The 20,667-nt window shown below is 34.5% G+C and overlaps 1 protein-coding gene across 1 annotated transcript; it reads right to left on the bottom strand.

Moving 5' to 3' along the window:
• Positions 1-18,579: 18,579 nt before the first annotated feature.
• On the bottom strand, positions 18,580-20,464 carry LOC137739409 (protein ALP1-like). The gene is made up of 3 exons (XM_068478977.1): positions 20,459-20,464; positions 19,123-19,348; positions 18,580-19,046 (listed from the first exon to the last, which is right to left on the bottom strand). The coding sequence occupies exons 1-3, from the start codon at positions 20,462-20,464 to the stop codon at positions 18,580-18,582; spliced, it is 699 nt and encodes a 232-aa protein (XP_068335078.1).
• Positions 20,465-20,667: the final 203 nt, after the last annotated feature.

The raw sequence follows: 20,667 nt of genomic DNA, 5'->3' as shown, positions 1-20,667 counted from the left end.
TAAGAATGGAACGGTGTCGTATGTGCTTGGGTTAAGTTAGTCTCAATTTTAATGCACTTGCAAAACCACAACAAATCACCTAGTGAAATAATGCAGACAACAGTTTCCTAAACAAAATGAAAATAGGAGGTTTTGAGTTCGATCTGATTGATTGTAGCCACAAATAGAGTGCAACTCTCAACTAACCACATCAAAGCTCGGAAGAGTGGTTCGCCACCAATTGTCCTTTTTTTTTTTTTTGTTTAAATTGTACTCAGAAAGTTAGGTTTATATATGAATTTGGGTATATAACTCTATAGTTAAATACAATTTGAAGACAAAAGGGAAATTCTACGGCAGATGAATTAAAAGAGAATGGATTATTAATAAAGCTGTTATTAGCAGTCCTGCATTTCTACATAATGGACAAAAGCAAAATAATTAAAAATACGGGAGGAGAAAAAGATTATGTGATTTATATAAGAGAGATTCTATAATATTAAAATTATTGAGTTATTTTGTGATAAAATTCTACACTTAGTAATATGTGCTTAATAAAGTTAAAGACAGTATCGATGATATTAGTGGTAAGCTATATTGAGCCTAAAATTTATATCATTAAATAGAATTATATACAAGTCTTAATTTGTTAGGATCAAGGCATGTACATATATATATATATATACCTCCAATGCGCCCTTCTTCCATTGCCAACTCTGGCCTAGCATCACGATCAGTCGGAGTCGGAGTCGGAGTTTACGCTTCATCAATTGTCCTCGTATCTGAAACTGAAAATCTTTATGTTTCGATGATAGATGCCATTCCACCTCCTAATTTTCCTTTTCTTCTCCCTTCGTACAAACTTTTATATGTAAATATAGTTATTGTTGTGCGCACACTTTGATACGCCACACTTTCGAGTAATTAATTATGAGAATACTTTAATCCATAAAAATTCATTCTCTTTTATCAGCTTTTCTTTTGGAAAGTGTTATTGTTACTCCAAAAATCTCATTCTACACTCCTTACAAGTATATTTTTCTTTCCAAATATAGAAAGTTTGGAGTGTAGAATGAGATTTTTGGAGTGCCAATAACAATTCCCTTTCTTTTTTCCTTCAACTTTTCATGTATATAAGAATGTGAAAATAAAAGAGTCCAACATTAGTGAAAGGAGAAACCTTGCAAGATCTTATAAGAGATTGAACTACTCCCCACATTGTCAATTGGTTTTATGATGTAATTTCAACTTTCTTCAGTATGTACCTATTTCATCCGATGGTTGCGGCTTATATGGATTATCTGATGTTCGTGCTTTATATAGTTCCGAAACTACATACAAAGTATCCCATGCTTGTTTGGCCTTGGATTTGTCCTTTATAAATATATACGTATCGTCCTCTCAAGGATTCTGGATTGCACATAAGGCCTTGTCATTCTTCTTCCTCCAAGCCTCATGGTCAGTTTCACCATCTTCTCATATAGGAGGTTTATAGGTGCCTTCGACAATGTCCCAAAGATTTTCGGCCGCCAAGTATTTCTTAATCCGAGAAGTCCAAATGTCATAGTTTTTGCAGTTAAAAAGTGTAGGAACAACTTTAGCTACCATGCTCTATCTGTCCATTTATTCAACGAGATTTTATGTTAATCAAGCATATGTGAAAGAAAAAAAATTTATTCTCGCCAGCGAAAAACAGAATGCAACGATAGGTTTTTAGATTAATAAAGTGCCCAACATCACCAACTAGCCTACCAATATTTCATAACCAGTTCAAGTAACTACTGTAGATCAAAGATTTTCAGCTTATGAGTTTCTAAAGACTGCAGAGGCAGAGCTGAAGGGAAAAAATATATTCAAACTGAAAAATAAAGCTCACTAACAAAATAATAACAAATAAATTTCAACACTGTTAAGCACGGAAACGTTTCTATATACATCAATAAGATATGATGGGAGACGCGGATTCACGAAAACACAAATATTCAAGATATGGATACGACACTGATTTTAGTAAGCTAAGAACAAGAGAAGAAATCATAGTATGTGTGTTTATATTTCGAATTTTTAACTTGCAACTCAACTGGATCACCTTTTACCTGATTTTCAACAAAGGGTAACCAAAGGGGAAGCAACAAGATCCAAGAACGAAAACAAACCCAAGTTCCGATCTGACAAGGAAGAACCTGCAATCCAAGGTATCAACAAATTGGAAAGTGTAAGTCCCCAAAATGATTACAAGATTTGGAAGATGAAATGAAAATGAAATCAAACGAGAAAAATGGAGAGAAATTTAAAGAGACTTCGAAGAATCTCATTCCGACGTGAGATGAGAAATTTGAACAATTACGAAGACAAGTAAGAATCGCATTTTCACGAAAGAAAAAAGACCAAAGTATAATCCCACCTTTTGATGTGGTCTTATTTTTTTGTCTGGTCTACTTGTAAGACAAGTAAGACTCTACTTGTTCTCTTTTTACAAATTCTAGAGGAAATTTTATTCCACATGAAATTTGTGGTAGATGTTAAATATGTACAACCTTCTTGGATACATTTGATAGTGGAGCTTTTTTAGCTTTCCCTATCATGTATACGGTTTAATTTTTTTTTCGTCTGAGAAGGACACACTTTCATCAGTCGTACCTAATTGATAACAAATGAGAAAATTGAACAACTATGAAGACAAGTAAGAATCGCATTTTTACAAAAGAAAAAGACCAAAGTATAATCTAACATTTGATGTGCTCTCTTTTTTTTGGTCTACTTGTAAGACAAGTAAAACTCGTATCTTTTCACTTTTACAAATTCTAGAGAAAATCATATCCCTCTTAAAATCGGTGGTAGATGTTATACAAGAATAGTCTTCTTGGATACATTCAATAGTGGAACCTTCTTTGCTTTCCCCATAATGTATATTGTTTGATTTTCTTCTTTTTGTGAGGAAAACACACTCTCATCAACCTTCCTTGATTGATAATTGATGAAAAACTTAAAAGAACTATGAAGACATAAAAGAATCTCATTCTCACAAAAGAAGAAGACCAAAGTATAATCTCACATCTGATGTGTTATCCTTTTTTTTTTTTTTTTTGATCTATTTGTAAGACAAGTAAGACTTGTATCTTTTCTGTTTTTACAAATTGGTGGTAGATGTGAATGACTTGACGTATGTACAGCCTTCTTGGATGCATTTAATAGTGGAGCCTTATTTGCATTCCCCATCAGATATAAAGTTTGATTTTCTTCTTCTGAGGAAAACACACTTTCATCAACCATGCCCGATTGATAACAATCATAAAGTAATATGAAAACAGTGCGAGCTGTTCTTTTCCCACAAGGAACGAAAATGCATTTACACAATGATGGAATTAGTTACAAAACATTAGTGCAAAGATGTTATACATTTTTCAATTAATTAATGGCAACACTATCATGAAAGTTCTTACAGATTTAATTTAGATAAAGATTACCTATGCGTAATCAAATTCAAGCATTTTGGATTCTGGAAAGTTGCTAGAGAAAAGTCATAATATTTAGTTAAGAGAAAACAATGATTTTAATGGAGGATGATCGGAGAAGTGAGATCAACACAAACAAAGAGCAGTAAAAGCAAGATACATGGTAATTAAGTACATGTAGTTAACCAAAGATTCAAGTGAAGTTACTTATCAGTTAACCCTTGTTCTACTTCTCAGTCTGCCAACTGACATGCCTTCTATACCTTTGGGGTCGAAATCCTACTTCAGTGGCCAAATGTTTCGTTGCGAAAACTGTTTTTTCTTGCAGTGCTGCTTCTCTTGCTCACCAACTTCCCTGAAATACCGCGGCACACTAGTAGACTTCTGTAACTTTCCCATGTCAAAGAGATTTCTCTGGCCTGCATCTGCTTCAATTAAATTACCATACTTACGAAGAGGATTCAAGCTTACCGTATAACTGAATATGTCGAGTGGATAACATTGCAATTCCCGTTCAAAGTTCCAGCTTGTACAATTCTAATGTTACCACGGTTTAGATCGAAAAAGAAGACAATACGTTCAAATTTAGAGTAGTAGTACACTAGTGCTCTTTGAAAAATATGCCATGCTCCCAAACACCTACGACAGATTAACTCAAAGTACGGTAAGTACCCACGAAACAAAGAAGAGTATGATTTTTAGAGTGTTAACTACATTGAAATATTTGAGAATTGAAGAGAAAATGGAGAAGAAAGAGTAATTGAGAAAGCTGAACTAGAGAGAAATATGAGACTTGTATATTGACTTAAAAGAATTAAGATTACACACTCAGTTTTTATACTAGAAAGCCTAATAACTCTAACCAACTACTAACAAACTTGCTAATTATATTGCTAACTTGTACCCTTAATATAGAGTCTCCTGCGAGTGCTAGTAATGGGTCGAATCCCATACCATACCACTCATACTTAAGCTCTTCATCATATACTTTACACGGCGGCGGAATATTTAGAGTCTCCTGTAAGAGGATTGAATAAAAGGGTTGAAGGTCCTAATGATCCTCACTTTTAAAAACAAAGCAAACCGCAAGAAGAAGACACTAGGTCATATCCTGCTCGATCGAACACAAGACAAAATTTCGAAGGCGAATTCATTATCATCACTTCGAATTCGATTCTGCTTGCGTTCACGTGTTCATAACATCAAGTACTATAAGAATACATTAAAATACTAGGTCATAAGTGTCACGACACGAGGTTAACGAAAGTCAACATTCTCACCTCTAGAGGCATTTTGGTCATTTTACCTTTTTAGTATTAAAATATCATAAAATCAGAAACGGGTCCTAACACTATTCTTGAACCTTGGTTCCAAAGAAGAAGAGACTTTCTCTCTCCATTTCCCACTTGACCAACTCCCAATTTTTTTTTTTTTTTTAATTGTTGTCCGATCAAGTTGCGCCACTTAGCATTTTAATTAATAAAGAGATGGTGTATTACTCAACCCATATGTTTAACACAATTATTTTAAAAAAAAAATCATTATACATATACGACTTTTGAATACTATTTCGTAAAGAACAACGCACTCGTAATCTGAATAATATTTTGTAAAGCACAACGTACTCAGAATCACTTGAACCTTCATCTCATACCATCAAATTCACTAAAATGCTAAAGCAAAAATTCAAATATTTTTGTATGATATATGTTAAATAATAAAGCTATGCTCAATGCAAGTATAATTTTTTATGTGTAAATAAGCATTTATCATATGATATATAATAAATTTACTTAAATTTCCCTAGTCTACCTAGACCCAGTCTAGGCACATAGGAGTTAGGCCTTAACCCGCCACTCGACTAGCGCCTATCGCATCATGATTAGGACCACTTGATGTTAGAATCCACCGACGTAAAACTCTTTTGCCTTCACATCCTCACACGCCTCTCACGTGTGGCAAATTTTCAAGCAAAAAACGTGGACAACAGAAAATTGGACAGCGCGGAGCACGTGTGGCCATTGGGCTTCACACGCGAGCCAAAATGTTATAATATCATGAAGAAAGTTGAGGTTCTATCATAAACATGAGAAGTAGTCTTACTTACTTATAGGTTCATACAATGTCACTCCTCCCATTAATGTGGGATTCATTCTAAAACACTTTTTACTTTTGTCGTCAAGGTAGATATCATGTAGTTTTTTCTCATTCTCACTATCCTAAGATTTTGATTGTTATGGTTGTTTTCCTTATATCACGCGATGGATTACCATGTCCTCTCGTATTTTAATTGTTATGGCTCGGCAGTGCCTTTACTGCCCTCCTTTTGTATATGCATATATGGCTTAGTTTTGTTAGCCTCTACTTGCTGGGTTATTTTTTTTTTCCTGCTTGAGAAAACATAGTTGTACTTTCCCCCCATTTGGGGGTGCTTCAATGAATTCATTTTATTGACCGAAAAATAGAGCCTATTGCGAGAGCTTGTTTTAGTAACTAACTCAAAATAGTAATTCACTAAAAAAGAAAACAAAATTATAAATTGAAGTTGGAATTTCTTTTAAGGTCGAAGAACATACATTATTAACCAAAGAAAAACACATACATAATTGGCCAAATAGAACGCGCGTACATCATATTCTCCTTACAAGTTTCTTACAAAGTAGCAAACCCAAACCAAACGAAAGATAACATAGGACTTCAAAACAAATTTTTCTGCTTCCTATCAAATATTCCTTGTCCAAAAGTAGAAATGAATAACTCAACAAACAACGGAAATTGCATCCAGATGAAAGAGGCAACTGGAACACTAGCAAGCAAAATGCTTGGAATAACAATCGTTGATTTCCTGTCAAGCATAATGTAAAGGGTGCAAGAAAAGACGATCATCATGGTAACGATAGACAAAAAGAGAGCAAAAAGGCCTATTATCATTTTTGTGGGCAAGGATTTGAGAAAATCATCTTCAAAATAACGTGACGTGAGAATGCCGAGAAACATGATAACTGAAGTTGTTGAAGAAAAAAGCGAGATTGCATCTGAAACTATAAATATGTTTTTAGTTAAGAATGTAGGAAGACCTGTCTTTTCATCATTTCCACCAGGAACTGTGAATGCTGCAGCAAACATCATGGTGATAATGAGAGAACCCACGACTGTACAAGAAGTTGCTATTTCCTTCATTGACTTTTCTGCCTCTTTCCCCATTGCTTTGTGGCTCTCCGTAAATACTTCTCGCGGTGTCATATAATCATCGTTTATAGATTCACAATCATTGGGATCTGTAACACTCTCCACCTCCTGCATTTTCGGCGACAAAGATTTTTAGGGAAGTGACTAGAATTTTTGTTTTTTTTTTTTGTTTTTTGGGAGTATAAAGAACATTTGGTCTTTGAGACACCACATAACCCCAAATCATTAATTAAGCTATATAAGATGATAGTTTAGTATGCAGTTACATGATTATTTCTAAACGAAGTAAATTATGCATTCTCTTTCTTTCTTCTATATTTGAATAAATAAAATAACAAAATAAGGAAGGGGAGTGGAAGAAAATGAGAGTAAATATATAGTCACAAAAATATGTATAAACTACATATTTCATAAATATAAGCATAGATAGATACCTTGAACCATTGTAGTTCTCTTTGCATTTGCAAAGCTGCACCTCGAATGTGATCAATTTGTGAGAATGAGGTAATACTCGCTACGGTATGTAGCATATTATTGCGATAGTAATCTGTCCGCCTCATTATGATCTGTGGTCGATCGGATCGATTTGGGCCATATTGATCTCGAAGCAACTCATAGAAGACATATATAAGATTATAAACTTTGTGGTGACGACATTCAGCGGCAATTTGGAACAAGCTCTGATGTTTTTCGTTCTCAATTTGCTCTACATGTATAGGATATGACTCATCATTTAACTCATTTATGCAGAAATGAGTAATATACTCCACATGCCCTCGTTCTACTGCAATACGCAGTGCTGCTTGTAAGGGTAAAATTTCACCTCTAGTTTTTTTGGCTTTACACATGAGAGGTAGAAACTGCTGGACCCGTTCATGCATCAATTTCATCTCATATACACGATTGATTCCTAAGTTCATTCAAGAAAACAAATATAAAATTACAATAATTTTAAAATAATATTGACTGCTAATAAAACAATAAAGGAAAAATCAATTAACCATATGAATGTGTGGCCTACCCAAAAGTTTTTGGAGATTCGTCAGTAGCCCTCGGTATAAACCCATTACTGCATTACAAGTCCAATTTGATGGCCAACAAATATTGGTTATTAGATACATACATATACCTACCAAAAACACACACAAGAGGAAGCCACTTCTCTTTTTAGGGAGGAATCTTCCACAATCATCAAGGGCCAAATCTTTAATTTCAAAACATTTAATTTAACATAAATGGGTCATTCTTCGTACTATATTGGTTTTTTTTTTGTACTCACCTATGTGTATTACTTTGTTCTCTTTTCTTATAAAAATGTTACACTTATCACATTTTTATTTCACATTTGTACCACCTCTTCAATAAAAACCACTTATATTAGTGGTGCCTACCTCTATTGAAGAAGTGGTACAAGTCTACCACATACGTCAAAAAAGCAAAGGTACTGAGTTGTAAACAATGGAGCACATGTGTGAACGTATAATTCATATAAAAAGTGGAACAAAGATGTGAATATATTGCATCAATAGGAATAGATTGTATAACTGTTCAAACAGTTTGAGACTGTATTGGGCTTGGCTCATGTTCGCTTGTCATAGCTTGGCTCATGAGAAAATTAAGTTATGCTTATATGCGTTCGATAAGAAACAAGTCAAGCTTGAACAATGGTATGTTCGACTTATAAGAGCTCATATTTTTTACAAGACAACTTGAATTGGGTTCTATTAAAAAAGTTTGTATATCTCCACCATACATTAATTATGGTCTAGTTCCCCTTCCTATAAACCCCTGATACCATATGAGGCGGCATTGTACTTTTAGCCCTCATGTCAAATGTACGCAAAATCAGAACTGCTGGCCCAATAAGTGCATTTATGGGAGTTCAAACTTGGGTTAGCCGATTGGGCGTTCTAAACCTTTGTTCAGTTTCCACTTGACCAACCCCTGGGGGTTAACATGATCGAGATTTTACTTTTGAAGATTTATGTTTGCTTTTTTGTTTTTCTAAATTAGATTGACTATTTTCAGTTTCACTTCTTTTTAATGCAGAGATCGATATCATGTCCCCTCGTCTTCTTGAGTTTTTAAAGAAACTACAGGCGTGCTAATTTGGCCTCTTACTGGTCTCCAATAATCAAAAGAAAAACACGTTTATATGACTATCTCAAAGTATATGTTTGGAAATCTTGTGTTATTCCCTTGTGTTGGAAACTATTATTGGCATTTTAAAAATCTCATTTGACACTTCTCACAAGTGTATTTTTCTTTCTAAATATAGAAAGTTTGGAGTGCAAATGAAAATTTTAGAGTGTCAATAACAATTCTCGTTGTGTTTATAGATTATTTTATTAAAATGCATTGTCAAGTTGCGAATTTTTGTTACAAGACTGGGCCAACTTAGAATAGTAAATGTTTCAAACCAGCTTGAACTTGTTATCAAGCTTGAGTTTTTTAAGCGCACTCTAGCTCAGCTCGAACAAGAAGAAAGTCTAACTCTAACTTGAGCTCTAAAAAGTTAAATAAACCAATCTCGAGCAGTTTAATATTTGTTTGGCTCGACTTATTTATAACCCTAAGTAGGAAATATGTAATGAGATGTTCATATATTTTTGTAGTCGCATTATCGAACAATTTACTATGGCATTAACAAAAACCAAATTGCATTGCAGACAAGTAAAATACCTGAGAAAAAGAGATGCCTTCGATTCTCTTTTTGCTTTGAGATAGGCCTTAGATCACTCTGGTCACTTTTGGATGTGGGAGGAAGAGGTTTTATGCGTATACCTATCAAGGTAAGAACACAAGCTCAATCTGAATTCAAAAAAATATTCTTCTGAAGCAAGATTTGTATGTAATTACGTACTCATGCATTACTTCTAATTGAATACTTAAGTAACATGAGTTGTTAATTGTTATCAAATTGTTAATTCATTTTATATATATGAATGACTAAACAATTTTTAAATTTGATTGATGCTTTATGGATATGACCCTTCGATAATGACTAAAAACATGAACAAAATATTTCTATGATGAAAATCATCATTTACAATGACAATATATATATATATATATATATATATATATATATATTTACAATTGGGTGAATAAGGAAGTGCATCCATAAATGTACATAAGTACCATTCGCAATAGGTTTATGAAATTGGTGCTCTGTTTGGACCCAGTGTTGCACCATAGTTTTATGAAATTTAAGTCGTTGGATAGCTCCGAGAACAAACTTGGTTTAATAACACAGGTGTCAGTAGAATTAACTTGGTTTAAGAGTCTTGATAGGTTGGTTAACAGCAAGTTCTCCTCTTTCAACGAGTTATCTATCATAAGTCTCGGTTTAGGAGTCTTGACAATTTGGTTAATAGCAAGTTCGCCTCTTTCAACTAGTTCTATCCTAAGTTTCAGTTGGTAATGAGTCTTTGATTCTTTAGCCGGAAAATGTCACTTCATTGGCTTCCTCGGTGAAGTGGAGTATTTTACATAAGTGGACTATTCCTAATAGTGAATCATAAATTGAACTTATATCATGTTTTTTCTTTTAGAATATTGCAGTTACGTAAAATATGACGATAAAATAAAGGGCAATATTGTAATTTGGACTAACCGTAATAGATCAATTTTTCCCATAAGTTGAGCCGGCATCCACTTAAGAATGCTAAACGGTTACTGGCCAATGTTGCTAAGGGAAGGTTCCCTATGAAGTTGCTAGTCCCGGCCAATTGTGGATAATATTGAATCAACTCCCACGCAATATCTATATATAATAGAAGTGTGAACAAAAGAATATTGTAAGTCTGCAAAAAAAAATTGTAACAAAAAAAAATCACACGGGAAAAGATTGACATTAATAATCGGTCATGTTTGAAAGTCGACCATTATATATTGCAAGTATGCAGAGAAAAATTGTACCAAATCTCTTGAGACGAAAACCGAGAGAAATAAGGTGAGCGCCATTTGTAACGCTTAGTGTTTCGCGTGGAGTGAGGGAATAGAGATAGCGAGCCATTCTTTCCCCTTCTTCCTGCCTCTCAGCGCGGACAACAAGAGACTGCTGATTTGGTAAAATGGTAAGTAATTTGTCGTTCTTTGCAATCATGCGTTTGGCTACTTCAACCCTTTCTGGACTTTCTTCTACTAAATAATAAAGAGCTGTATAACCTTTAGAGTCTTGTATTTCCAAGTCTTCCCTTTTCATTAACTCCACCAACTGTTCTATATTGGGCACGCTGCACTTGTTAAACGGCTGGACTGCCTTGTGAAGAGCTGTGCCGTTAGATGAAGTTCTTGCACTTCCCAGCCCGGGATGTTCGCCAAGAAACTTGATCGCATTATCCCAATCTTTAGACTCCACATATTTGATGAAAGTTTTACAGATATTGTTGGCATTGCTCTCACCATGTCCTGCCATGTTTGTCAATTACTAACTTTCCCATACTTGAATGAAAATAATTAAATATAATTTGAAGACAAATGGGAAATTTTACGGTAGATGAAGTAAAAGAGAATGGATAAATAAGGCTGTTAGTAGCAGTCCTACATTTCCACCTAATGGACAAACCAGAATAATTAAAAATACGGGAACAGAAAAGGTTATATGATCTATATAAGAGAGATTGTACCTCTAATCATCGATAGTGTCTTCAACTTAACTAAGCACCTATTACTAGGTGTGGTGTTGGCCCTAAGTTGATATCATTAAATAAAAATTATATCCAAGTCTCAATTTGTTAGGATCAAGGTATATACACATATACCTCCAGTGCGCCCTTCTTCCATTGCCAACTCTCGTCCATGTATCCCTATAGTGCGCTCTTCTTCCATTGCTTGACGAATTGGCCTCGAATCTGATAATGAAAATCTTGATGTTTAGATGATAGATGTCATTCAATTCCTAACAAATTCCTATGCGTATAAATAGTACAAATTCCTATGCATACAAATCTTCTTCCTACATTCGTAAAATGTGAAATCTTTTAAGGGCTTATAAGAGGTTGAGCTACTCCTTATTTTGCTAACTGGTTTTACTGTAGAACCTTAACTTTATTCAGTGTGCAGATACCTATTGTAACTTGTCGTCGACTATATCGATCATATCCTGGTCTCGAAGGTTTTAACAACTCCCATGCTTTATCGGCCCTGGTTTCGTCCTTTATATATTTAAACATTTCATCCCCGCAAGAAATCTGGATTGCATGTAAGGCACTGTCATTCATCGACCTCCAATCCCCTGACTGGTCATGGGTGCCTTTGACAACTCCCCAAAGACCATTGGCCACCAAGTAGCTTTTAACCCGAGAACTCCAACTGTCATAGTTTCTACGATTAAGAACTGCAGGAACAATTGTAGCTGCCATGCTCAATCTGTACATTTATTCAACGAGATTTTATGTTAATGGCGCATAAGTGGAAAGAAAAAACAAGAAGCAAATATTTCTTAATTTAAAATCAGAAACTATGGTCTTTCGTCTTTCTTCTACATGCACGTCCTTCCTCTTTTCAGTTCCAACAGCCCAACCTCTTCACCACCACCAGAATTCTCACCGGCGAAAAACAGAATGCAAAAATAGGTTAAAGAATAAAGTACCCAACATAACCTACCAGCCTGCCAATCTTTCAGAACCCAATGTTTTTCTCTATATGCAATGAACCAGTTCAACTAACTACTGTAGACCAAAGATTTTCAGCTTTCTAAAGACAGCGTGCCTGAAGGGGGATAAAATAAACTGAAAATATGACTTGAGCTCCTGGAACTTAATTTTCTCCACATAAAATCCGACGTAATTTTTTTGCTCAAATAAAACCCATTGACTAGACTCCACATAAGCAAATTCATTAATTATGTTTGATTTACCCATTTAAAATTTTTCGGATGCCTAAAACACCCTTATTGAATGTTTAATGTACACAATTAATTCTATGTAAATTGTAAAGGAGAATTAATGATTTTACAAAAATAATATTTTGCATATAAATGTAGGGATTTGTTGGTTAGTTTGGCTCTCGAATTCCAATTTACCATTACAACGTGTCCATATTATATATAGGTAAATTATTGTACTTTAAAATATATAAAAAAAATTGTTGTTTAAGTAAAAATATATAAATTAAAGGAGATAAAAATTGCAGGTAAAGTAATTTTAGGACAAAGAAAAAGAAAAGAACCAACTATAGGTAAATTATTTACATATACAGTCTAGATATTTGATTCACATAAAAAATGTAGGTAAATCACGTGTGCATAATTTACCTACTATTATTGAAATTTACCTGCTTGCATATTTTACCTACTATTATTGAAATTTACCTGCTTGCATATTTTACCTACTATTATATTAATTTACCTACTTGCATAATTTAGGAAAAATGCCAACAAAACATGAGAATATTATTTGCATATATCATAGGTAAATTGCCAAAAGAAATATGAGAATATTTTGTTTATATACTGTAGGTAAATGACAGACTATAGGGCGATATTATTTATATAGGTAAAGTAGGGACGTTTAACTATTATATATAAGGAGAATAATTACACCGAATAATAATGTAGTCATTATTTAAAGTAATGCACTAGATTGTTGTAGAAATTAAAAATAAATAAATAGAAAAAACGTCAGGATGATTAATTAGATTTTAAGGCCCTTGATTGAAGCTAATTTTCAAGTGTGGGTTGTGGCAAAAATTGTAAATAATTTGTATTAGTAGGTTACTTATATTCTTATGTGGCAGTTTATTTGACTTTTGGATTTTTGTTGGATTTTTAATTATATGTGGGTTTATATTTAGAAATCATGATTTTTCAGGACCAATATCTAATGAATCCTAAAATAAATGACCTAACTTAAACGCTTTGCACGAGTCCTAGTTGATAACCATTTTGGTTTTAAAAAAAATAAATAAAAACAAAAGCTGAGAACCAAATCGCTTCCTACCAAACAAAACAAGATCCAAGAACGAAAACAAACCAAAGTCCAGATCTGACAAGGAAGAACCTGCAATCCAAAATATCAACGATTTTGAAAATATAAGCCTCCAAAATGATTACAAGATTTGGAAGATGAAAAGAAAATGAAATCAAATGAGAAAATTGGAGAGAAATTTAAAGAGGCTAGGAAGAATTTCATTCTGACGTGAGATGAGATACTTGGACAATTACGAAAACAAGTAAGAATCGCATTTTCACATAAGAAAAGGACCAAAGTATAATCCCACCTTTGATGTGTTGTCTTTCTTCTTCTTTTTTTTTTTTTCTTTTTTTTTGGTCTACTTGTAAGACAAGTAAGACTCTATCTTTTCTCTTTTCACAAAATCTAGAGAAAATTATATTCCACGTGAAATTGGTGGTAGATGTTATATATGTACAACCTTCTTGGATACGTTGATAGTGGTGCCTTCTTTGCTGGTTTAATTTTCTTCTTTTGAGAAAGACACACTTTCATCAATCGTGCATAATTGATAATCAATGAGAAACTTGAACAACTATGAAGACAAGTAAGAATCTCATTCTTACAAAAGAAAAAAAAGAAAAAACAAAGTATAAACTCACCTTTGATGTGTTGTCTATTTTTTCTTTGGTCTACTTGTAATAAAAGTGAGACCATATCATATCTCTTTTTACAAATTTTAGAGAAAATTATATTTCACGTGAAATTGGTGGTAAATGTTACATATATACAACCTTCTTGGATACATTTGATAATGGAGCCTTCTTTGCTTTCCCATCATGTATACGGTTTGATTTTCTTCTTTTGAGGAAGACACACTTTCATCAAATGTGCCTGATTGATAACAAATGAGAAAGTTAACAACTACGAAGACAAGTAAGAATCACATTCTCACAAAAGAAAAGATCAAGTATAATCTCACATTTGATGTGTTGTCTTTCTTTTCTTGGTTTACTTATCTTGTAAGACTCCTATCTTTTCTCCTTTTACAAATTTCAGAGAAAATTATATTCCACATGAAATCGGTAGTACATGTGATATATGTACAACCTTCTTAGATACATTTGATGGTGGAGTTATTTGTTATATATTTTCAGGCGTACCACTGTGGGCTCAAACCAACAGAAAGATTGTATGATGTTATTTTTTTTTTTTTTTAAACAAACGATATTATTATTTACACTAAGGGGGAGAGGGTGGGCTTAGCCTCATAAGTATGATGTTATTGTTAGATTATAAACTTGCGCCACGAGTGGGATGAGCATCTAATCAAGAGATTGTGCCATAGAGAGGTAAAATCTATGCTAAGTTCTTTTTTGTGCCTTGTTAAGCCAAGGACTTCATATTTTCTTTGGGTATGCGAAGTGATAATCACAAACTGATCGACTTTAGTTCAACTTAATCTGCAATTCTCATATAGATGTAAGAACTTAATGTGTGACAAGTTATATGAAAAGGAAAGACAGAAAGGAAATAAATTAAATGCTTATCAAATGTTTAATCTCTTTTAAAATATTTCAAAATTCCAAGTGAATACACTCATCCAAACGCACTAATAACCTATCATCATAAGCAAGAGCAGGCCGGGCGAGACGGCTTTCAGAGGCTAAACGGTAATTCACCGAGATGATGATGAACCTCCTAATGACCCTGACTTTAAAAACAAAAGGAAACCGCAAGAAGAACACATTAGGTCATATCCTGCTCGAACACAAGGCAAACTTTGGAGGAGAATTCATTATCATCACTTTCGGTTGCTCACGATGAGCCAACGGTTATATCATGTTCAACGTTGGGAAGGTGATTAATCTGAAGCAATCTTTACTGTGGGTCAGAACCACAACTTGAGGATCTCCATCATTGCTAGTAGCAGCATTTTGTACATGCATGGCAGCAAAAGACGGTCACCTGACTAGGGGAGCTCCATCAGCTGTTTTATGCTCTTGCTCGTGCTGCACTCTCTTATTCTCTTGGTCCTCGGCGCCTCCATAGTCCTACGCCAAAACGAAACACAATCAGGAATAAAAACTAGACTAGATTCAACAAAACGAGAGAGAGAGAGAGAGAGATGAAATTTGCAAGAATCGATAAGGCGACGTCTAGTAGTAGGATTAGGAGTTGATACAGTATAGCTTTCGTAAACTTTAATTGCTATAGCTACGAACTCATTCGAATGGTTCATGATTCCCAGAAAACCACCAACGTTTGGTTGCTATAGCTAAGAATTTTAGTCTCGGTATTCATGGTTTTCGAAAATGAAAAACCCCGAAACTCGTCAAATTACACTTTCGTTGTGGCTTGTAGATTTTACAATTAGTCACTTGCTTCTCAATTGTTCTACGATTGTAGCAATTAAGTTCATTCTGGAAGGTATAAAAATGTTACAAGTTCATTTCTTAATGTGAAAGAGCACATACTTGATGATTGTAGATTGCATTAAAAAATGGACAAACAAATTGTGTTTTCTTGCTGTTATTGAATTGGCTGTAGTATATGAGGGCAAAGAAAGTGAACTTCTGCCGAAAACAGAAGGAAAATTCGTGTCTAAGATGGATCATTTTGTATCTTTTGCAGCGAGTAGTGACGATTTTCAGCCTTGAGGGGCCGTTTGGTACGCAGATGGGATGGAATGAGACAGGACGGGACGGGATGGGACGGGACAGGATGGGACAGAATAGTGGTTCCATGTGATGTTTGGTATGCGCAGGACAGAATAAGAGAGTTGTTCCGTTTTACTTTTGGTAAGCGCAAGACGGAACGGAACCCAAACATTAAAATGACTAACTTACCCCCATTCCGTCTATTGTTTGGTACAATGTTTGGGACAGGACGGAACATTTTTTTTTTTCTTCTTCTTCTTGCTACGGCTTATCTATGATATATTTTGTACACTATACTTGGATGTGTTCATATTTCATACCGTGTATAACAGAAAACAAGAGCCATGTATTTGTACTTTGTTGCTCATATAATTAATTTAGTGGGATAATGCGTCAATTAATTTTATGTGATCTAAAAAAATAATAGGGTGAGAGCATGCCATTGGCTTGGCACTTGGCACATGGCAATGTAGCCACAATATGTATATGGTTATGTATATGGGATGAATTACATATGAAGAGGTTGGCGTGGTAGAACAACCATTGATGCAATGGCTATGTTGGAATCTTTGACACAATCTGCTTTCATCTCTTCGTTATCATATTGAAATGCAAATTGTGTCAAACAATATGTATATTATAAGTTGAGTTGTGAGACAATTGGATGTCTATGGCATTGGTTGTCATTCAAGGATGAAAAATATATAAGTTTAATGATATTATCTTGCTAAAGCAATAAACATGAAATATCCAGAACTTAAACATGAAATCCCAAATTAAACATTCATCCTAACTTCAGGAAAAAAAAAAAGATAATGTCTTACTAAACCCCAGAAGTTGATGTAAACCCCCTAATGCTCAGATGTCATCTATATACATTTTAATGAAATCTGCCTTGTGAAAGTCATCCAGGGTACACCAAATGCTCATCATATCAGTATCTTTCACTAATTTCATTGAAATTCTCAGCATCTGATCATATGGGAGACCCATGGCCTGAAGCTGAGAAGGTAACCTGGCTTTTGCTTCTCTCAAAGTAAAACTTTCACCTAAATTCTTCATTTCAGTAACTGCTTTATCCCAACCTTCACGGATAACAGCTACAATATTTACATCAGCATCATTCTTATTCCTTTTCCTCTTCCTCTTCCTCTTCCTCTTCCTAATAGGTTGAGATGCACTGGATGTACCAATAGAAAGAGATGAGGTAGGTGAAGTCGGAGGCATCTCGAATGTCTCATCGCTATCCTCATTTTCCAATCTCATATTTTCGATTGCATCTGCTGCTGATTCAGCCATACTACTCGTGGCTCGGTCTCTCCCAAACACCGTACACAAGCGTGGATACAACGGAAATGGCTTATTTGGTTTGTAAGATGCATTAGGATGTTTCTACAATAAGAACCCAAAGAAATCAAAGTTATGACTTTTAAAGCAACTAATTGAAAAAGAATAAGAAACAAAATGTACCTTCACCCACAGCTGAAGTACATCGTCACTATCCACAACAACACATTTTTTTTGGTCATCCCAACCAAATCCAGAGGTATTCATCATGTCATATGCAGAGGAATACTTTTCTTTTAGATGCTTCAGCTTATTTTGTATATGCTTTGGCTCTATATTAATGCCCGGAATCATCTCCCTCATGTTGGTGGCAACCATTACAAATGTACTAGCCTTAAATCTGCCGGTCTCACACCTAACACCATCAACTACCATCTCCTCGAGGATGGTAAGCAGTACATCCTAATTATGTGAGGTGGCCCTATAATCTATCAAAGAAGCCATAATATTACATATGAAAAACAAAGAAACATATTGTTAGTGGAGCAAACATGATGCAATTAAGTTAATATCTGCCTACAACTTTTTACAAAGCTAAATTACTTCCTAGTGGAAAAAGTAATCTAGTGAACAATATATATGTTTTTTTTTTCAGTGTTGTTTTGGGCAGTATTGCAACTCTTTGGTTTTCATATGTAGCATCAGTAGGTGCAGCATCAGTAGGCTGAAAGCATCAGTGATGCAGCATAAATAGGTGCAACATCAGTATTAGCTAGTAAGACAACTTACGGCAAGTAAGAAGGGACTAAAACGAAGAAATGAAAAGGCCATTGTAACCAGCGTTTTTTTTTGTCTTTTATATTCATATGCTTGATTCTACAATATGAAGAAATGAAAAGACCATTGCAAAGTTTGCTGCAAGTTATTTTGCTAAATGTTTATTCTTTGTCTTTTACTTTATTGTTAATATTTTCTTCTTGCGGATAATTTGAGCAATAAAAAACAAACATCTCAATAGTCTTCAAACAATAAGAAACAATTACAGCAATCATCTCAGTAAAATGTCATCAAACAATAAAAGACAATTACAACAACTACCATGTCAACCAATTTTCAAGTCCTCCTTCCTCTCCACTTATCATATATTTCTCTTCCAAGATCATCCCTCCATTGAGTCCATGTCTGGCTTGACTCAACGGTTTCAATGTAGGCTAATATTTCTGGTAAATCTTCCCCTATAGGCAATTCATCAAATGCAAGCCTTGCATTTTCCTTAGGATCAACCGCCATATACATTCTAATAAAATTATGAAGTAAACTACATGCGGCGATCATTCGTCCCTGAATCTTGATTGGATAGTAGGAAGGACTTCGCAAGATAGCCCAACGTCTTTTGAGGAGGCCAAAACATCTCTTAATGACATTCCTAGCACGTGAGCGTTTCATATTAAAATATTCTTCATGATTCCTAGGTGCACGTGAATTGTCTTCCCACTCTTGCAAATGGTATCTAGTGCCTCTATACGGTGCCAGAAAACCCCCACCATTCGTATATCCGAAATCAACCAAATAGTATGTACCTATATTAGTTGATTATAAATTTTAGTTGTTGGCCAACAAAGGTAAGGAAGAATACTAGATACTTGTCTATCTTACCGGTTAGGACCTTGAGGCCATTAGCTTTAGTAACAGCGTCACCAAGAACTCTCAAATCAGTAGATGATCCCTCCCAACCGGATAACACATATACAAATTTGAAGTCATGTGTGCATACACCTAACACATTAGTTGTTATATGACCCTTCCTTGTTCTATATCTTGGTCTATCGACCTCAGGCACAGTGACCTCTATGTATGTTCCATCTAGCGCTCCTAAGCAACCCTAGACAAAAGAAAAACTTATATTAATTACCAACTACAAATATTTTTGTTATTAATGATTTTACTATGATGTTTACCTTAAAGCATTTCCATCTCGATTCCGTGCAATCCTCTGGGATAGGGGTTGGTTTTGCAAACAACACGTTTTGCAAATTGAGCAACGTACACAATACTCTGCGGATATACCGACTAATAGTTTCACCAGACCTAATGAATCTAACTTGCATTGACCTGTTTTTATTGTGGTGGGCTAATATGTTAACAAAAGTAGCTACTTGCTCCTCTATTGTAACATGACCATCATCTACCAACCCACCACAAATTTGTAGTAAATCACATAAAACTGCAAATGCATTCCTATCCATTCGCAGCTCCCACAAATAGTTAGTATCACTCAATCGCGTGATACGATTTATTTCCTCTCTCCTAACGTGAAGTCTAACAAATGTCCTCTACTCTAAACTAGCTCTTTCCCGTTGTCTCCTTTGTTGTTGTCTATACCTCAACAATTGTGCATTCATAGTAAAGACTTGTGCCATTATAATCCAAACGTTCAAAAGAACAAAGAATTGAGTCTCATATTCATCACACATGAATGAATGAAGCATCAACATAAGCAGGATTCAATTCCAAGTGTATGATTAAATGGTAAAACAAAGTGGAGCTTCATATCCTAATTGCAATTCTTAAAGTGCAGCATCAACTTTGTCATACACTGAAAATCTGAGTGCAGCATCAGTATTAGCTTGTAATGTAATTAAAGAAGTTTCTAATTTGTGATTACCTAAAAATTAAGTTAATTGTCAGAACAAGCAAACAAATTAGAAGTCACGAAGATGCTTGGATTTCACATATAGATGGGGTTGCAAATTGTAAAATTTTGCTAAATTATCTTTGAGCGGTTTCTTTGCCATTCAAGATCGTGTTATGTTTGTGTTGGTCTCTCTAAAATTTTTTCATTAAACATATTATAAAGAAAATGGATGAAGATGAAACAAAGTCTCGTCTTTCTTTGCATTCTACAATTGCTCATGATAAATTAAGAATTGGATATATCCATGAAATTTCCAAGTTGGAGCTAACCTTGCCCTTTATTGCTAACAATTAGTACCTGCATTTTTACCCCTTTAATATGTTCATGCATTTATGATGCAGATCGGAGTTCACTATGGTGGAAAGTTTTATGAATTTGTAAGCAATTATTTGTTTACAAATTCGAAAACGATTTATTCACTTAAGTTCCTAATCAGAATAACATAACACATTCACATTAATAAAGAACTTGAAAAATGGTATGAACCTCCAACTGTTTACATCTTC

Source organism: Pyrus communis, chromosome 7 (assembly GCF_963583255.1).
Source record: "Pyrus communis chromosome 7, drPyrComm1.1, whole genome shotgun sequence".
In the NCBI taxonomy this organism is placed as follows: Eukaryota; Viridiplantae; Streptophyta; class Magnoliopsida; order Rosales; family Rosaceae; genus Pyrus; species Pyrus communis.
Note: the sequence above shows the minus strand (reverse complement) of the source record. Positions and strands in the feature narration are given on the sequence as shown.

Coding starts and splice junctions, on each gene's coding strand:
- LOC137739409 (XM_068478977.1), bottom strand. Junction 19,047..19,122: donor TGGCCTCAAGGTCCTAACCG/GTAAGATAGACA, acceptor CAACTAATATAG/GTACATACTATTTGGTTGAT.